This window comes from Strix uralensis, chromosome 24 (genome assembly GCF_047716275.1).
Source record: "Strix uralensis isolate ZFMK-TIS-50842 chromosome 24, bStrUra1, whole genome shotgun sequence".
Taxonomy (NCBI): Eukaryota; Metazoa; Chordata; class Aves; order Strigiformes; family Strigidae; genus Strix; species Strix uralensis.
Window position 1 is genome coordinate 3,371,067 of NC_133995.1, and position 18,395 is coordinate 3,389,461.

The 18,395-nt window shown below is 44.8% G+C and overlaps 1 protein-coding gene across 1 annotated transcript in view; it reads right to left on the reverse strand.

Moving 5' to 3' along the window:
* Window positions 1-715: 715 nt before the first annotated feature.
* PKP1 (plakophilin 1) overlaps window positions 716-18,395 on the reverse strand; it is a 42,443-nt gene continuing 24,763 nt past the window's right edge. The window contains exons 4-13 of the mRNA XM_074893994.1: window positions 17,387-17,531; window positions 15,486-15,693; window positions 14,561-14,732; window positions 12,322-12,436; window positions 10,967-11,122; window positions 10,687-10,863; window positions 8,449-8,602; window positions 7,752-7,938; window positions 2,164-2,248; window positions 716-787 (exon numbers count right to left, since the gene is read on the reverse strand). Coding sequence (XP_074750095.1) covers window positions 716-787; window positions 2,164-2,248; window positions 7,752-7,938; window positions 8,449-8,602; window positions 10,687-10,863; window positions 10,967-11,122; window positions 12,322-12,436; window positions 14,561-14,732; window positions 15,486-15,693; window positions 17,387-17,531 — 1,471 coding nt within the window. The remainder of the gene's footprint in view (window positions 788-2,163; window positions 2,249-7,751; window positions 7,939-8,448; window positions 8,603-10,686; window positions 10,864-10,966; window positions 11,123-12,321; window positions 12,437-14,560; window positions 14,733-15,485; window positions 15,694-17,386; window positions 17,532-18,395) is intronic.

The following is an 18,395-nucleotide window of genomic DNA, read 5'->3' on the forward strand; positions in this document are numbered from 1 at the left end:
AAAGCTTTTCCCTTCAGTGGGAATTATAAATCAAAAGTACCTCACAGAGTCAATCCTCATTTCACACTGAATAAAAAGCCATAACAATGCCCTGAAAATTCTGCCAATGATTTCTCTAACCTGGTTTCTCTATTGGGATTTTTCAGAGGAGAGCATGTAGTTCCAAATTATGACATGAGGCTTACAGGTGGATTGTTAAGTGCTCAGAAAATCCCTAGGGGTGATGGTTAATGCCATAGCACGTGCTGGAATTAATTGCATGTTACTGACACTGATCTGGATAACATTATTCAAAATTCAGGAATGAAAGTATTGTCAGAGAGATGCCTGTGAAAAGCCCGACCTGAGAGAATTTGGCAAAATGCAATTAATCAGTTGTTGTTCGGCAAAGTAAGTAAGAAAGACACATGAGGCATAGTCAAGTCCAGCAGCTTTGCCTGTCCAGCTGTGCTGAGCATGTCTAAAATGCACAGCTGTGTATGTGGGCAACATCTGCACCCAGGAACCGCAAAGCTTCTGACCTTTCATCAAAACAAATGCTTTGCCGTTTGGTCTAAGTTCTGTGATGAAAATCTCACAAACCAAGTTTAGGGGAGATTAAAAATAGCAAAAGCTCGTGGGGCTCACACACCACTCCTTTGTCCCCAAAACCACCCCTTCCCCACACACGAGGGCCCCGTTCTCACCTGCAGCCTGAATGTGCATGGAGAGGCTCCTAAAATCTGGAGGAGAGGGTCCTGAAGGTCGTTCCAGCTAAAGATCCCATCATGTTCTTATCAAATCCTTGCTGAAAAAGCATATCAATTTCAAAACTGATAGCAATCTATTACCATGAGAGAGCCTCCTGCTCCACTTAAGAAGTGTGCTTCATTTTCAGACAACCTCCTCTGTCCTCCCTTTGTGTGCCTTCGATACCTCACCCTTACTGATGGACTTCATCCTCTTTGCATTGCTTTCCATTTGCCAAGAGCTGGACTTCTCCAGCTTTACTGGAGGAAACCTTTACTTAATCCTTCAATGAATATTATTTCATCTTATTCCTCATCCTGGAAAAATCCTTCAATGAATATTATTTCATCTTATATCTCATCCTGGACTTCTCCAGCTTTACTGGAGGAAACCTTTACTTAATCCTTCAATGAATATTATTTCATCGTATTCCTCATCCTGGAAAAAACAGCAAAGATATGTGCATGATGCATATATCCTTGCAGACTCCCAACCTTCTGGTCTGCTGTATACCTATGCAATGAACATCTGTGTGAACACAGCAGTGACTCAGTCACATCAAAATGAGTTGGCACAGGCTCCTGAGCAGAACCTGGCGCAAAGCTACACAAGCTCCTATGGAGAAAGTCCCTAACCGTTAATATGAGAACAATATTTAGGTACTCTCTACCTTCCTGCCCCCAGGGTAATCCCCTTTGTGGATGTTACTCCTTCTCTTTAATTTGGCCCTTTACTCTCTGCAGGTGCTGCTGCTGTTGAGTTGGAAAAACCCAGCTTGTTCAAAGAAAGCCACTGGGAGCTGGAAGCTGGCTCAGCGCCCTGTCTGGCTTTGCACTTTCGCAGTTTCTGTTGCAGGGAGCAAAACAAATCCTAGATACTCCTCTTCTTGGTTTAAAAGATTACCCCAACTGTAGGGGTGATGTAACCGCAGGGTAGGTTTATGGACACAGAAGAAAATGGGGGGAAAGAGAAGAGGAACCTTGCCAGGGATCTGTTGGGACATGCTGATCCTACACGATGGACTGGAATCTCCCAAGCTAGTGTGAAATGTCCAGGTCTGTTCCCAGCACAGAGCAGTGCTGGGCACACACAACAGCGTCAACCCCAGGAGTGAGGTGGCTGTGTCATGGAAGAGCCCACCTGAGTTAGCATCATCCTCAGGGTGCAAGCTGCCCAACGCAGACATGCCGCCATCCGCTTAGTCCCTAAAGTCAGTCCCAGCAGTTGTGGTTCCGACTTGCTGCCTCCTGCTCGGATCTTAGGCGGGTGCCCGTGTGCTGGGGAGCACTGTGGTCCTCCCAGCGCCCCAGGCTTCTCCCAACCGCTGCCCGTACTCACTGCTGAGTCATGGCCTTTGCAAACTCACCAACTGCAGCGAGTGAGTCAAGACCAGGGTTGTTTTTGTCAGCCATAAAGCAGAAGCATTTTCCTTACCTGCTTGAGCACACTCTGGAGCTCCCTGTTCGACCAAAGATCTGTCAGGAGGAGGCGAGCAGCTTCAGCTGCTTTTGGACAGGAGCTGGGAAGATGAAAGCAACCCTGGTGAATTATGGCAGGTCACAGAGCAGCAACTCACATGCGTTACCGACAGCCTTTAAATAAGCCCATCTCCAGCTGGGAGGCTGGCTAGACTTGATGGAGGACTGTGAATAAAACCTTCTTTACTCTCTCAGCAATGTTATGTTACAACCTCTGGGACCAGAACACGACAAATGAAAAAGAGGGGAGGATTTGAGTGGAAAAAAAGGATTTGAGTGGAAAAAAGAGCACTAAACTGAGCTGAAGGAGTGTTTCTGGAGTGTGAAATTTGGGAGAGTGAAAGAGAAAGGAAATGGTGGAGTCTGTAGGGACAGTGTGGGCAAACCTCTCAGGAGGGCAGCAGAGGAACAGGCTCCGTGCTGCCCGGTGAGGATGGAGATGGGAGCATTTGTAATAACAACATCTGCAACCATAAGTCCTTACTCAGCACAAGTTAATAGATACTTGCTCACGTAACAGCTCCGAAACCATGAGTCATAGCAGTACCTTTTATAATTTTGGAACATTTCATACAACAACCTAGATATAAGCCTCCTTGCTGGTTCTTATCACTGCCTCTGATCTTCTGGACCTCGTCCTGTCTGTGGGCGACTCCTGACCTGGGCTCAGTGCAACAGCCCCAGCCTGTCTCAGCCAGGGTGATGGAGAGGTATGAGACCAGACTCAGGACCCTCCCTGTATGACACGGTTTCACAAAACATTGTGTCCTCAAAATAGTCCTCATCAGACTATGAGAAATGGGTCTGACAGTGAGGGGTCATCAGGAATCTGAGACCTGCAAGCACTGTACTCTGAGTGTGAAAGGACAGGAATGTAACTGCATTCAGTAAATTTTGGGGCATTTCTCTAGCATATACAGCAGTGGTTACCAAAGAAGCTAGCAAGTTTAAATTGGTCATAAACTCCAAAAGGCTTGTGCAGCTCATACACGTTGGTATTGTGTGGAGGACTGGGGGACCTGCAGACAATCAGATATTCTGGAGCAATGTTTTGGGACAGAAGAACGAGGTGTTATTGCAAAATCACTTCTCTGATTATAACCATCCTATGTCCTGTCACCAGAACGCCTATGTTTAAAATCATTTTGTAGCTGAAATCTTGTTTGTAGCTGAAAAGCCATTAAAAAAAAGTAAATCCAAAAGTATCTATGATTAGATGGTCAGTGCATGTCCTGGACACTCTCTTTCATGGATATGTTGTTTCATGCTGTTTTTCTCTTTCTAAGCTACAGTAATTGTCTTTTTTTTTTTTTTTTTTTTTTTATAATTTGCTTCTAATGATGACAAATACAGACTTTTTGCCATTATGTCTTCAGAGCACACCTCAAAAGATTTTTTTCTTTTCAAACAAAAATTACCAGCATCTGGTCTCTGAGCCATTTGCAAATAAGGAAAAAAGAATTTCTTCACTCTTAATTTGAAGGATTGATACTGACTCTGTTTCATACAGCATCTACTGCTACTATTTAGGTATAAAAAGGTCAAGCATGAACTGATGGAGCTGTGATGACAACTTCAATATGTAAAGTATCGTATCCTATACAAAAATGCTGGGAATAGTGTGACTATAGAAGTGTATAACATGGAGTAGAATATCAAGGACAGTTGATTTGGGGAAAAATTTTCTTTAAAATAAATCAAAGTTGATTTTAAGGACAGTCTGTTTTTCACAAATAGAAGTATTTGTAAAAAGTTGTGGAAAGACAACGAAGAAAATGTCCACTGGTGGTTGTGGCAGCAGTCATTCAAAAAACTATTTACTCAACAAAACACAAACAAGAACCTCATCAGAAGGAGATGGTGGGGCAGGGGGAGAAGCACAAGGGCATCAAAAAAGACAAGGATTTTGTACATGCATATCAAATATTGGGGAAAAACAGTGTTTCCTCAAAGGACAAAAATATCAAGAACCTGACGTATGTCACAGGACTGGTCAAGGAATTCCTGGAAGAAGGATTTCTTCAGGATGTCATAAGGTGCAATCTTTGGAAGAAATCAGAAATTGGGAGTGTGTGGATGAGAAGAACTCTCTTCCACAGAAAAGAATCATGGAAAGACCTGAGTTTTTTAAAGATTAATTTTGGTAAAATGTTATGATAGAATTAAACTGCAAAATTAAATTGTACAATAGAAAAGATGTGAAAAGTGAATGAACAAAGAGAATCTGAAATAAATCAGTAATAAAGGAATTTTGAGTTGAACTGCAAATCTGATGCTCTAAAGTACAGAAAGAGATCTTGGACAAAAGCTTTTAGTGCAGCCAGTAGAATTATTGAGAAAAATGATAATTTTATTAGTGAAATAATGTAATTTGAAATTGAGCAGAAGAATATTTTTCAGATAGTTGAAGAAGAAAGATGAAAAGGACATCAGACATCACAATAAATCAGTAACAGTAGCTTGACTTTCAGAATCACCAACAAAAAAAGAAGGTAATACTCAATATTTTGATAACTTGGAATAAAAACAACAAAGAGTGAATGAACACCATCATCACTATAAAGCCTGTGTCATAGATGAGGATATATGCAGGAGATGGGGACAATTATTTAACTGGGATGCTCCAGGAAGGAGAAGAAACCACAGCTATCAGATAAACTGCTAAACCATTTATGCCTTTCACTCAGAATACAGCTACAAGAAACATCAAGAAAAAGAAACCACAGATTTGAGGAGTGTTGGTTGGCATGTGAGAAGAACATGGGTAAGGAAAAGATCCATAACTTACTTGTCTGTAACCTGCAAGCCCATTCTGAAATACGAATACAAAATGGTTTGAGCATGTTAAACTAATGATTTGCAATGAGAGACCAGTTCAGAAAAATGGGTGAAGATTTGTTGGGTGGCAGAAGAAACATGTGCCAGGGAGGCACTATGCAGACACAGCAACCAAACCAGCACCAATGCTGGAGGTGAGGGAAGTGTGTCCACAGGGAAACTGAGGCAGATTAACAGAGAAAACTCTGCAAAATACTAACAAGGTGCAGCACGGCATGGTGTTCTCCATAGAATCACAGAATCGTCTAGGTTGGAAAAGACCTTGAAGATCATCCAGTCCAACCATTATCCCAACATTGACAGTTCTCAACTCCACCAGATCCCTCAGTGCTATGTCAACCCGACTCTTAAATACCTCCAGGGATGGGGACTCCACCACCTCCCTGGGCAGCCCATTCCAACGCCTGACTACCCGTTCTGGAAAGAAATACTTCCTAATATCCAGTCTAAACCCTCCCTGGCGCAACTTGAGGCCATTCCCTCTTGTCCTATCACTCATTACTTGGTTGAAGAGACTCATCCCCCCTCTCTGCACCCTTCTTTCAGGGAGTTGGAGAGGGCCAGGAGGTCTCCCCTCAGCCTCCTCTTCTCCACACTAAACCCCCCCAGTTCCCTCAGCCGCTCCCCATCAGACCTGTGCTCCAGACCCTGCACCAGCTCCGTTGCCCTTCTCTGGACACGCTCGAGTCATTCAATGGCCTTTTTGGAGTGAGGGGCCCAAAACTGAACACAGTAATTGAGGTGCAGCCTCACCAGTGCCGAGTCCAGGGGTCAGATCCCTTCCCTGTCCCTGCTGGCCACGCTAGTGCTGATACAAGCCAGGATGCCATTGGCCTTCTTGGTCACCTGGGCACACTGCTGGCTCATGTTTAGCCGGCTGTCAATCAACACCCCCAGGTCCCTCTCTGACTGGCAGCTCTCCATGGTGATTTGGTCACCACTGAGACCTCCTCTGTTCTCTGTTTCTGCTGGCTGTGGTGCTGGGAAGGAGGAGGTTGATAGTGTGGGCCTCACCACAGTCAGCATCAGTGTGGGGAGCATGGGATCTGCATCCAACCTAGGCAACAGCCCCCAGTACAGGGGATGGATCTGTTACCACCAGGGAGTGGTGTAGGATGCACCAATTTCTGATGTAGGACCGGACAAATCCCACCCTAAAATTTCTTGTTGATTTTCACAGGCTACACGGGAATGTGGAAAAAGTTAGCTAATTTGTGGCTTAGCAAGTGTCCTATTCACTAGAGGGGAGATTTAACATCTGCTCTATGGGAACAGTCTGAAATGATATGGCTTGAATAAGTAAGATTAGTGCTGAGAGTAAATTGTCATGTTTTCATAAGAATTGAACAGCACAAAAATCTTTGGGGACAGAAATACATAATGGAGGAAAAGGAACATTCAAGTTTTGGACATTGTAAGAACTGGGGAGTTTCTCAGAAGGAATCTGTGATACAGACAGGAGGAACACACTGCAGACATCTCCAGAGTTTCTCCTCACAGTTTAGTGAGTCATTGCAAACAAAGCTCATCACAAAAAGCAGTCAAGACAATTAAGGTACGCACTACCCCAGTTGTGCAACACTTTGCTGAAGTAGTAAATTAGCTGACGACCAGTCTGAGTGATCCAAAGCGGGATTTTAGGCAGAAGTAAATACCATTCAATACAATGAAGAGGGCTGGGTTTCATGTTAATTGGGCTTGTTGTAGAGTGAAAGCATATAAAAGCAGCAGACTGACCGATGTTCATTGGCTGAGGCCCAAACTAAACAAGGAGGCTCCTTCTGATGACTGAGAGTCTCTGCTGCCATGAAACAAGTGGTAGATTGTAAGTGGCTTATCAAAGGATGATGAAGGAAGCATGGGAATGTCTTTTCACAACAGAAAGCAACAGGTTACTTGTATAAGGTATTTTAAAACAAGGACAGGTGGTAGGAGAGATGAAAGTCTAGGAAGGAGAATACATGATCAAAGATCATGTAAGTTTAATGCCAGTTTGGTCAGAAATGAACATAAATGAACATGGCAAGGGTTGACAAGCTTTTGCACAGGGCTGTAGGGAGTGTGGATAACAAACAGAACAGAATTACTACCACCAAACCTCAGACCAAAATATGGTGAAATTGCTCAGTTGTTGTAAAATATATGTGAGTAGACCAGGGGAGGTGCTTATAATACATATATATATGTGTCATCAGAGCTGCATCTTTGCCACTTGAGGTGAATGTTTCAACAGAAAGATGAACAAATCTGAACATTAAAGCGAAGCACAATCCCAGTATATCAGGAGTCTTGAATCTCAGACCTGACCTTCATGTTTGCAGGAAGCTGTGAGTGGGAAGCCCAAGTGCTAAGCAGTCAGGACGTGTACTGACATCCCCTGTTTTGAGGGCTGAAATTTTTGAAAGGATTTAAGGTGTTGGCACTTCAGTTCTTTTCAGAATCTCTTAAAATTCCTGAGGCCCCTTTACATATCTCACCCTGCATGGCTCACGGCTGTTTCCAAGAAACCAGAACTGAGGATTTCTGTCTACCAACATGTTTGAACTTTTTTGGCTCTCAAATTACAAGCACAGGGAAAGAATAATGCTTTACTATAGCTCTGAAGGGTGTTGGGAAGTCTCTGGGTTTAATCTGGCTTTGCACAGAGTGTATGGACTCAAAAATGTCTGCACATGACCCTCTCCATGCCTTCTGCCCCAAACTCACCCATTTCGGCACAGGCTTACTACATTATTTAGCATGTTGCTTGTCAAGTAAGACTTTCCCAGGTGTGGGTTGGACATGATGAGGTTCCTCAGAGTGTAACAAGCTGATGTCATGATCTCGCCATAGCTGTTGGTATTTCCAGACTGGAATGACAGGAGACGTGATACATCTGGGAGCACCTGGTGAGCTAAAGAGGTGGAATGTTCCAATCAACATTTAAATAAAACCTAACACAAGTGAATGATACTATATGTGTTAGCACTGTTCAATGCAAGAATGTGGTGTTATCTTTGGAAAGAGGCACTAATAATGTTGGGCAGTAATGGCATAATAGTCATCGCTTGATTTTCAGAGACAAAATGAGTGCTGCAGGCCTCTGGAAGGGCAACGATATTGGTCATGGGTAGTCAGGTCTAACTCAGTTCCCAAACACTATCATCCTCATGATCCTGCAGATTTGTCATTGTCTATAAATCATACCACATGCTTGTAGAGACTTTGAGATAGCACACATTTTGTTAATTAAGCCTGCAGATACCACCTGCCATTGTCCTTTTGGCCAGAAGAAATTACATTGTTTTGCCCAATTTCAGAGCTTCTCTAAGTGCTGTTATGGGGTTTACAAAGCACAACGGGCAGATATTAGAGTTAGAAACTAGACATTGTTCTGAAATCCACTGTGGTGGAAATCACTTACCCATGGTTTTGTGGAGAACAGGATGCCGGGACATGTTGCTCAGCAAAGAAGCCCCAGACCGGACAACTTCAGAGCTGTTGGACTGGAGGAGCCTTGCTATGCGCGGCAAACCTTTTTCCTTCAAACCAATCAATTGGCTCATTGCGTTGGACATCTAGGAGACAGAACAGAGATGTCTCATGACTTCTAATGCCAGGAGGACACAAGTGGAATGACGTACAGGGCCAGACAAACATGACTACACTATAAAATAAGCATCCGTATAATAACTTCTTCTGCTACCATAATCCCACTTGTCATTTACCCCTCTTCTCCACAGACATTTGTAAAGTCAGCCTCTCATCTTCTGTGATATGACTGATACTTCTGTCCTCTTTCTGGAGCCTGAGTGGGGACAGTTGCTCACCCAACTGATATTCCCAAAATCTGGAGAAGTTTTACCTTCATGTCCACATTGCTCTTGCCCTTCACAATGCCCTTGCATGTCCCTGCCATGCCACAAGTAATAGACTGTGGTGGAATAGGAACAGCTAATGGATATCTTTAAACAACGATCTGAAGACCAAAAATACTCATTGTAAATGATCTTGTGTTTGTTTATGCGAATCTAGAAGATCTGAGGATGTAGCCAATGCAGAAGAGTGTTCATGGACACTGAAGCACAAACCCTTGATAAATGACCTCCTACTGTTAGAGTTTAAACTGAACTTCTCAGCTAATGCCCCACCAGAAAGGCTGCTGGAGATTGTCGTACCATCAGTGACTCATGCCCATCAACAGTGACACGGGAATGGAGGGAACAGGCTGGAAGGCAACCCTCTTCCAGTGAGCTGAGACCCAATTTCCCTCCCATGCTCCAGGAGGCACACATGTCACATTACAGATTCAACCAGCAGGACTGGGATGTGTAAAGTGTAGTCTGAGAAGAGATTTGGAGCCATCCTCTGTGAACTAAAGGATCATAGAAAGCTTTGTAAACTTGTCCCCAGTTTCCCTTTCCTCCAGGTGACAACAAACTCAGCAACCCACCCCAAATCCAGCTCTGAGCTGGAATAAGACCCTTGAAAGTAGAAGTCAATTGTACACATCCAGTCAAATTCCAACCATTCCGTTCCAGAAGGCTGAAATAAATTGCTTCAGCACTGTCAGAGCTGGTTCTTGTTTGTTTGTTTGCTTTCTTCCCCCCTGCCCAAAAGACATTCTTGTGTAATGATGTTGATTGCTGAAAGGCTCTTCATTTCCATGGAACACATGGCTCCAGCCGCATTTCTCTGATCAGTTCTACCCATACTCTACCCATACTGTCTATATGACAGCCTCTCTCCACCTTATTAGTGGCACTGCTTAGTTAAACTGAAAAAAAAAGAAGTTCCCAAAGCATTTCACATTGAAAGACTTGTAACAAAAGCTCCCAGGAGATGAGAGCTGGCAGGGTAATGCTGTCCTAGCAGAGAAGACTCCTTTAGTGAGTCACTTCGTGTTTCTGGGTGGAACGCTTCACACACGTGACACGCCTTTCCTACGTATGAAATAATTATCTCTTTATCTCCCTAGCCATCTTATTTAAATTGGAATTGATGAAGTTCGACACAAACAGACAAGTCGAGGTTTGTTCACGTGAATGCAGCCTGCGAGGACATGCCCATGGCAGCAATACTGGACACAGCAGAGCTGCTGTCGTGACATGTCCTTCGCCGTGCCCTAGCTGCTGTAATACCCACGGTGTCCCACAGCTGTGTCACCTCCACACTGCCATACCTATGGGTTAGGACATCTGTCAGAGCTATTTTACAAGCAGCTCTGATGTGAGGACGAGCCACAATCCACAGCAGAACCCACCCTGTTATTAGAGCCACCTCCCACTTAACACACACAGGCGGTGGCACACACACATCCTTTCTCTCTCCTTTAATGACATCTGTCCACATGTGCACATCTGGGCACATCCTTACTGGTGTCCTGGGGGAAGGGTGACAATACCAGCAGATGCTGGTAGTATGACCAAGTGACTGGGGAAACCTGGAAACCCAGTCTATGGATCTGGGATAGACCATTGGGATACTGATTATAGCCCCCCATGAGGCCTTATTTTTGTCATTAATAAATACCTCTGCTGGAGCATCCACCATGGAAAGACTTGCAATAGTGCCCTGAGGTTTAAGGAGGACATTTTCCTTTCTGATTACTGTAAAGTACTGACACGTTTGGCTGCGTGCATGCGGAGAGAGGAGCACTTACCAGTCCTCGGCTCGCAGTGAGGTTCTGCAGAGCTCCAGCACAAGCTTCCAGGGTGGCATCCTTCTTGCTCTGATCCATCAGGGACAGGTAGGTGCGGATGGCATCAGAGTGGTAGAGCCAGCTGGGTCCTTTGGGTTTAAAATCCTCCTCAGGAAGAGGGACGCCATACTCATCATTCTACAAAGAGATGAGAAACTGGCAGCTCAGATCCTGCTCTCCGCTTGTCGCGCCTGCCTGGGGCTGAATATAACATTTCCAAGCCCTCTGTGGCACATCTTACCTCCATTTTACCACTCCTGCTGTTGAAACAGCCTGTGAGAGTTTTGTCCATATAAACGCTCCGGGCCATGTGGTTGAGCTGGGTGTATCTGTTGGGAACTTCAGCATCCAGGCGGTAGGAGAGGTTGTGCAGGATGCAGATACAATTCTCCACAGACTGAAATCACCCCCAGAATAAAAATGCAAGAATCACATTAGGCAGAAAAATATGGAGCAGCATCTGCTATAGCTACAGAGAGGACATATACCATGCCATAATTAGCTTTTTTAGTAGTTACACCACATAAGCTCCTGACCCTGCTTAAGGTAGCAATGGATGGGAAGGAAGATAAGGAGGTAGAGCAGACTGAAGGCCACATAGCCCAAATGCTCTATTGTAGATGTCAGTGAGCTAACGGACTCAGTGAACCTTGTTAGGTGCCACTGCCAGAGAAAACTTAACAAACAAGAAAAGAGAGTGAAGAGGGTGGTTATATCAAACTGACCACTATGAAATGCCAAATCTTGAAATTCTTCCTCCTGCCATAGTCAACTTTCAATGACTTTATCCAAATCACAGATACAGATTAGGGGACACTTTTTACCAAGAACAGGTTTTTAAGCCTCTTTTACCTGGATGTCAGTGTCCAATGTAAAGAGCAAGGAAGAATTTTCACTAAATAGATACCTGTAACCAACCCCAAAACACGTGATTATATTTCCAAACAGTTGTGTTCAGCATGTGCTGCTGAAACTGGTCTTCTTGCAAAAGCTGTCCCCAAAAGAGGATTTTCTCAGTCCTGAGCTCATTCGAAATAATTTTGGTACTTTGATGAGCACTGAGGATTTCAGGGTGTCTGGCTAGTATCACAGGTGTTGAACTCCTGAAAATGTGGCTATAAACACTATTTTGTCCAAGGTAAGTGCCGTTTACACATAGCAATCAGAGTCATGGTTAGGGGACAGGCAGAAAGATGCCAGCCCCTTGGCTTCTTGTTGAATGTCATGACTTATGTGCTTGAGTCTTGCTGGATGAAGAGATGTGGTGGTGGGAAGAGCAAGAGATGGAGGTTAAGATGCTAGAAGATTCCCAAGGTGGGAGGGGGAGGGAGGAAAGCATATTGGAGGCTCAGGAGCCAAAATATTTTGCTCTGTCTCTGTATTTGGTAAAGGGAAATTGTAAAACCCACCTCTAATTCAGGCCCAGAGCACAGAGGACTTGCAATCCTACAACAGATCGCACTGGGATTTGGGAGCCACAAAGAGTCCAATCTCCTCTTGTGCTTGTTTGAAAGGGATTTAGAGATATTCCCAAAGTTGAAATTATTAACTACAGGGCTGAACTCTAGCAAACAGCTTGTGGTGAGCATCTGGTACCTTATCATCAGGTCGGTTAGAAGCCACGCAGTTCTGGGCGTAAGTCATGACTGAATCAATCAAGCCAGGGTAATTCCTCATGGTCTGGCGCCCCATGTCTGCAGAACTCAAGTTTCTGAAGAAAGATGTAGCAGAGCATGTCAGGAGAGAAATAAGAAGGAGGATTAGTTGGGTTCACTTACTAGTCTCTAAGGGCTTTGTTCTGGCTACAGCTGTAATTGAATTTAAGGATATTTTTGTAGGTTCAGCAAGGCTGGTGTACTGCTCTCATTTTGGAGGCCTTCTGTAGGGCTGCACTGGTGCGTAGCTCTCTTGTTGATCTTTAGGACTGATTTCATCTAGGAAAATGCCCTGTTAAGGAGCTCTGCGTAGAAGACATCCTCGTAGTGGGACTAACTATGAGCAATATTTTGCCTTAGAGGCTATGCATGTGACACTACACACACTCATCGCCTCCTTGGAGGCTTTTCCAAAGAGAAGACTGAAAAAAGACCACCTGGGTTTATTGTGAAGATCAGGAAGATGCATATGGTTGTAAGCATGGAGCTACACAGGCTCGACAACAATATTTGTGTGTGAAATGGGCAGAGATGCTGAAGAGCAGCAATCGCTCTGACCAGAGGGATTGACCAGTTTGTAATGTTGTAACTTATTCCTGAGCACTGGTTGCTGCCAGGACAGAGAAGTTTTTCCAGTAACAGGAAATGTTTTTTGTTGTTTTGTTGGGTTTTTTTTCTTCCCTGTTTTATTGCCTTGTAGCTTGCAAATGAAAAACAAAGAGAGGTTGGCAGTCGTTGTGAGATATTCACTCCAGGCGTTCCAGAACTGGATTTGATGTTCACTGTGATTTGCAGCCTCCTCATTAACATGAATTCATCTGCAATCCAGAAATGCTTGAGCAGCAATGGCTCGAGCCCAGGGCAAACCCAAGGCTGTTCTCATCTCTGCGTTATGGTGTGGCAGGGCAGTGAGTCAGAGCAATCCTGGCTCACCCCTCAGAGCAGGGGCTCTGGACCCAACCACCCTGCTTTCCTTACTCGGCTTGCTCCCCAGTACTGATCCCCCCCAGCCTTTGGAGCTCCTCACTGACCTGCATCTGGCAGTCTTCACCGGTGTTTAATATTACTGACACAGACTGTGGTAAGTCTCAGGAGGCAGAGCCTGCCTTGAGTTAAACTCCATGGAGAGCTCCTTCCACATGCTTATACAAATCATCATACTCTTTCCTTCATTTTAATTGGATATTTTGTGGCATCGGTGGGTTGAGATGGTCTTAAAAGTGAAGCACCCCACATGCAATGTACACCACACATCTTGACGTGCAACAGTACAGGGAAGGTGCCTTCCAAGACAGGGAAGGGAGCAGCACTCACTATCTTTCAGACACGGTTCCCAGCCACAGAAGATGATAGCATCACGTCTCAAAAGGCCCCTACCGTATTCACCCATTTCGTTTCATAAGCAGATACAGCTCCTACTAGCTGCATGTCTGGTAAGGGTGTGGTCAGTGCTGCACTCCCTCGGGGAGAGCTTCAGTTGATGAAAGTACCTAATTATACAGGGTATTTTTTTTTTTCCCCACTTGTTCCCAGTAAGACAAGGAGCTTGCATCCAAGTGGAGGAGGGTGGTAGGAGAAACAGCAAGTCAGGGCGAAGATCCTCTACAAAAGGGCTCTGGCATTCCCGTGAAAAAAATAAACTACTCTGGGCTCAATCTGCACCTCCTGTTTTGTAGCTGACCCGCCTGATGAAATGAGCCAGGAAAAGTCCAGGGCAATGGGACTGCTCTGTATTAAAACAGTTATTAAAATCAGTGGGAAAATGCTTGTTTTCCCTATATAGAGAATTCTTTTTGTCACCTAAAACCCAAACCAGTTTGTTTTCTAGACACTCTGGAAGCCTCAAAAATCTAAGGGCAAAAAGTGTCAAGTTTCCTGGTCTGAGCTGAATACTGTCAGGTTTCAGTATTGCAGCTCTCCTGTGACAACACAACTTACATTTTTTAGGCAGAGACTTAGCAAGAACAGACTTATTTAAAAAAAAGAAAAAAAGCTACTGGGAAAAAAATTTTAGATGTAATTTTTTCTGCACCTTCTCTTAGTCAGGAAAACTTTCTCAAGGAGGTTTTTTTTAATACAGTTGCAATGAGCTTGTCTTTAGCTTATTGTAGGAGGATTTAGACAGCTTCAGCTTTTGAAAACAGACACAAGCTACGGTAAGTTCCTGTTTGATGACTCACCTCAAACACCCTGTAGCATTGAAGAATACTTCTGGGTCAATAATTGTCCTATTGCAGCTGCCATCAGACCAGCCAGAGAAAGGGATGATAACACAATCTGTCAAGACGGGGAGGGCCTCCTGTATCAACTCTTCTTTTAATTCATCAGTGGAGGAGAGGTTCCAAAGCAGTCCTAGGAAGGAGGTGGGAGACAAGCTCAAGCAGAGGGTCACCACACATTAGAAACTTTCTTTAGGTCTGACTGAACTCCAGCAACAAAGTCCTTTTTCACTCCATCCCTCTTTGACCTAAGGGTGCAGAGTCTGCTCTAAACCCCAGACTCTGTCTATCCATATGGGATACAGGCAGGATGGGCACCAGGAGCATGGTATCATGTGGAGGTGGGCATATAAGCATCCTTCCTCCTCCCAGAATTGGTGTTTATTGCCATTAGGCTGCAGGGGGAAGGCATCTCTCCAGGGATCTTGTAAAGGCTTGCACACAAGACCTCAGTCACAGCTGGGGGTGACCTGCACCAACAAACTCGTGTCAATCCTTCAAGAAATGGTGAGATACCAATGAGATAACCCGCCCAACCATATTGGGGTTGCCAGCATCCTTGGCCTTCCCTGGGAACAGCACGGGGGCCAGGGGTGCAGGAAGGCATGGGAATGGCAGGGTGACCTCAACTGTGAGGGGAAACCTGGGGCAGGTGCTTCCCCAGTGGGCACTCTGATATGAGGAATCCTTATGGGAGGAACATCAAAGTGCCAGGACCTCCTCTACCTTCTGTTTTAGGTTGCCATTTGGTGCAACAGGAGCATAAAACATCCTCTTTGTGGTATAGCAGCACCATGGCTGCTGGACCTTTGCGTGCTGGAGCAACATGGACAACAGACAGGGAGGAGCATGGTCCTTGTTGAGGCCTGAGCAGTCTGCAGTGTACCTGTCAGTTGTTTCTGAATTTCAGTGTTCCCTGTCCTCCGTAGGAGGCTCACGCACTCCCTTATCCCATTCTGCCGCCGCGTTTCTATCTTGTTGGTTGGATTCTTGAAGACCAAATTTCGGAGGGCTCCAGCTGCCGCCCGCTGTACGTTCTGGTTTGTGCTGCGGAGCAGCTCGACGAGCTTGGCGATTCCCCCCAGCCGATAGACCTGTACCAGGAAAGACGTGCCACCATCAGCATGGTGTGCTGAGCATCGCTGGGACAGGGACAACTAGAACTCATGGCCATGCAAGAAGTCAACACGGTACATACTCAGGGGAGCTGGAAAAGCAGACCTGGCAGTAAAGGATGGCTAGAGCTTGCAAATGGTACATCTAGTTCAGGCCGTAGATAATGAGCACAAAGGTGCTGGCCTTGAGCTTGGAGCTTATACTCTTGAAGTGGATGTCTATGAGTAATGGCCATGGACCGAATCCTTTGCTGATGTAAATGTGCTTGCTCCCACAAACTTTCACCTGCCTCCATCAGTTTGCATCAGGTGAAAATGTTGCTCTGCCTATCTGTAGAGGCCATTTATAGCAATACAAATGACATGATGTGGTAATTTATCTGTATCCTGAAATCACAGGCTGAGCTTAGAGGGATAGTCATGGTACAGTGTAAACACCCTCGAGGTCAGCCAGCAGCAGTACTGGGCCATACTCCAGCACTCAACAGGGGCAGCATCAGAAAGGGGTGTGAACCCCAACCTGCAGGACACCACACACATGCCGGGAAGGTTTGAAGGCAAATTCCTCCAGCTGAGCTCTCCAAAATGATGAGGGCTCCTGCTGTAGGATGTCCTCTGTACCAGGTCTCCCAGGGATATGATCCCGCGTGGAACCCCTCCTGGCACAAACCAACCCATCAGCTGCAGATTTGCTGACAATAGAAAATGAATGAACACCTTTTAGAGAGGAAAGAAAACAAGGGTGCGCTCGAATGACTCACATACCTGCTCTGACACATCTTTCTGGGAAGCGATGGGACAGTGCTCACAGAGTGTTTTCAACGGTAACGAAGGGTGTGGCCACCCCACAATTAGTGACTGTAAATTGGGCTGGGGTACCTGCACTCAGTTCAGCCCCAGCAAGGACACAGAGGTGGAGCCCCACACTGTGCCCGTATGTCCAGCTCCACTATTGTGCCAGGAAATGGAAAGCCACCTCTATAGGGATGGAATCTTGATAAACCCATGTTGGCATGACTGCAAACACGCCAGGGCGAGGATAAACTGTGACAGTCTTGCTACATCCTTGAGACTGCCTCCTTTGCTGCATGTTGGCATAAATTTAGTAATCGGAAAACAAGAGCATAAGAAAAAGAAGCTGGCTTCTGTTTGATCAAATATCTTTGTGCATGATCACTAATTATCCCATTGGCTTAGATGGCTGAAAATGGCTGAAAACGGCTAAAATGTCACTGAACAATGCACAGTGAAGATCACAGTGGGATTTAGGGCAATTTTGTGTGGCTCTGACACTTCAGCTCTGAGATAGTAAAGGATTCATGTGTAATGGGATGCAACTGCATCCAGGAGAGGACCCTGCATCTGGCTGGTTGCTCCCAAAACTCATCAATCTGTGTCACAGCAGCTTATGGTGATAATGTGGAGTCTCCTCTGCTGCCTGGTAACTATTCCCCTGTGTTAAAATCCTGACTGACTCTTATTAAGAGAAAGTGGCCACTAATAGTTGAAAAATCTACTTAATTAATTTCTGAGTGTGACTAATGAGGTATAAGGCTCCACCATGAAAATCAAGGGAACCTATGGATCCTTGGTACTGAGGAAAATCAGTTTCATGCCCCTCAGTTGCCATCACATCCAGCATGACAGCAGATCTGTGAAGGAGTTTGCTCACCTCTTGCTTGGCAGACTCATCCTGGAAGCAGGTGTGCTGGAGGTAGTAAGCACCCATGGCCTGGTATTTGTCATCAGAGGAACACAGAAGTTGTATGGCTTTCTGGATGGTCATTGTACCGCCGTCTATCTCATCACCACATATTCTGTGTTAAAGAGAAATACAGCACTGGTTGAGTACTCAGCCAAAAGTCATTACCGGAATTATTAGGAAGGAATCAATTAAAAACCATAAAATATTATCACATTGCTGCATAATCCACAGGGTGCACCCCTAGTGCATTTCTCTGTCTCAATAAAAGAGATGATAAATGTGGAAAATATACAATGGAAGACACTAAGATTAATAAATTATGGATCCAGTTTATCCAGAAACAAATGAGACGACAGAAGATAAAAGCTCAGTTGAGGTGCTAGACGGCTACTCGTGTCTAAAGTGAAAGGTTTAATGAACAGAGAACCATATTCACTGTTGATCAAATAAAAGAATTAGTGGACAAGAGTGAAACCATCCATCAGGTTATTAGGGCAATCTAAAGTAGACAGATGCTTTTCCCACAGCATGTAATCCTTTGATGTGAGATGTGGTGGAAGCAAAAACATGAGAGCAGTTGATGGTCTCAGAAGGCTAGAGCAGATCCCTTAGGAAAAGGCAACAGGCATGTCTGGAGTGATGAGATGGAGAAATATTGAGTTTATTAAATACTAATAATAGCACTGAGACAACCTGCTCCCAGGGTATGTTTACATTGGTTGTATTCAAGCTGTTCATAAAAGTTGGTCACTGTCATCATCCCCTGTTATAGGTAAAGAATGTGCCTACAGACTCCAGAGGAAGGATATGAATACCTCTGGAGCAGGACTGAAATCTTGGGAAAAATACAAACACCTGAAGATTTGTCCACTAGTTTAGAAATATGAAGGTCCTGCTCTCTTTAGCTTGTACTTATTTAGCATCATGTGTGATGTTTTACCCACATAAAATTAGAAAAGGGTACAAACTTTCAGAC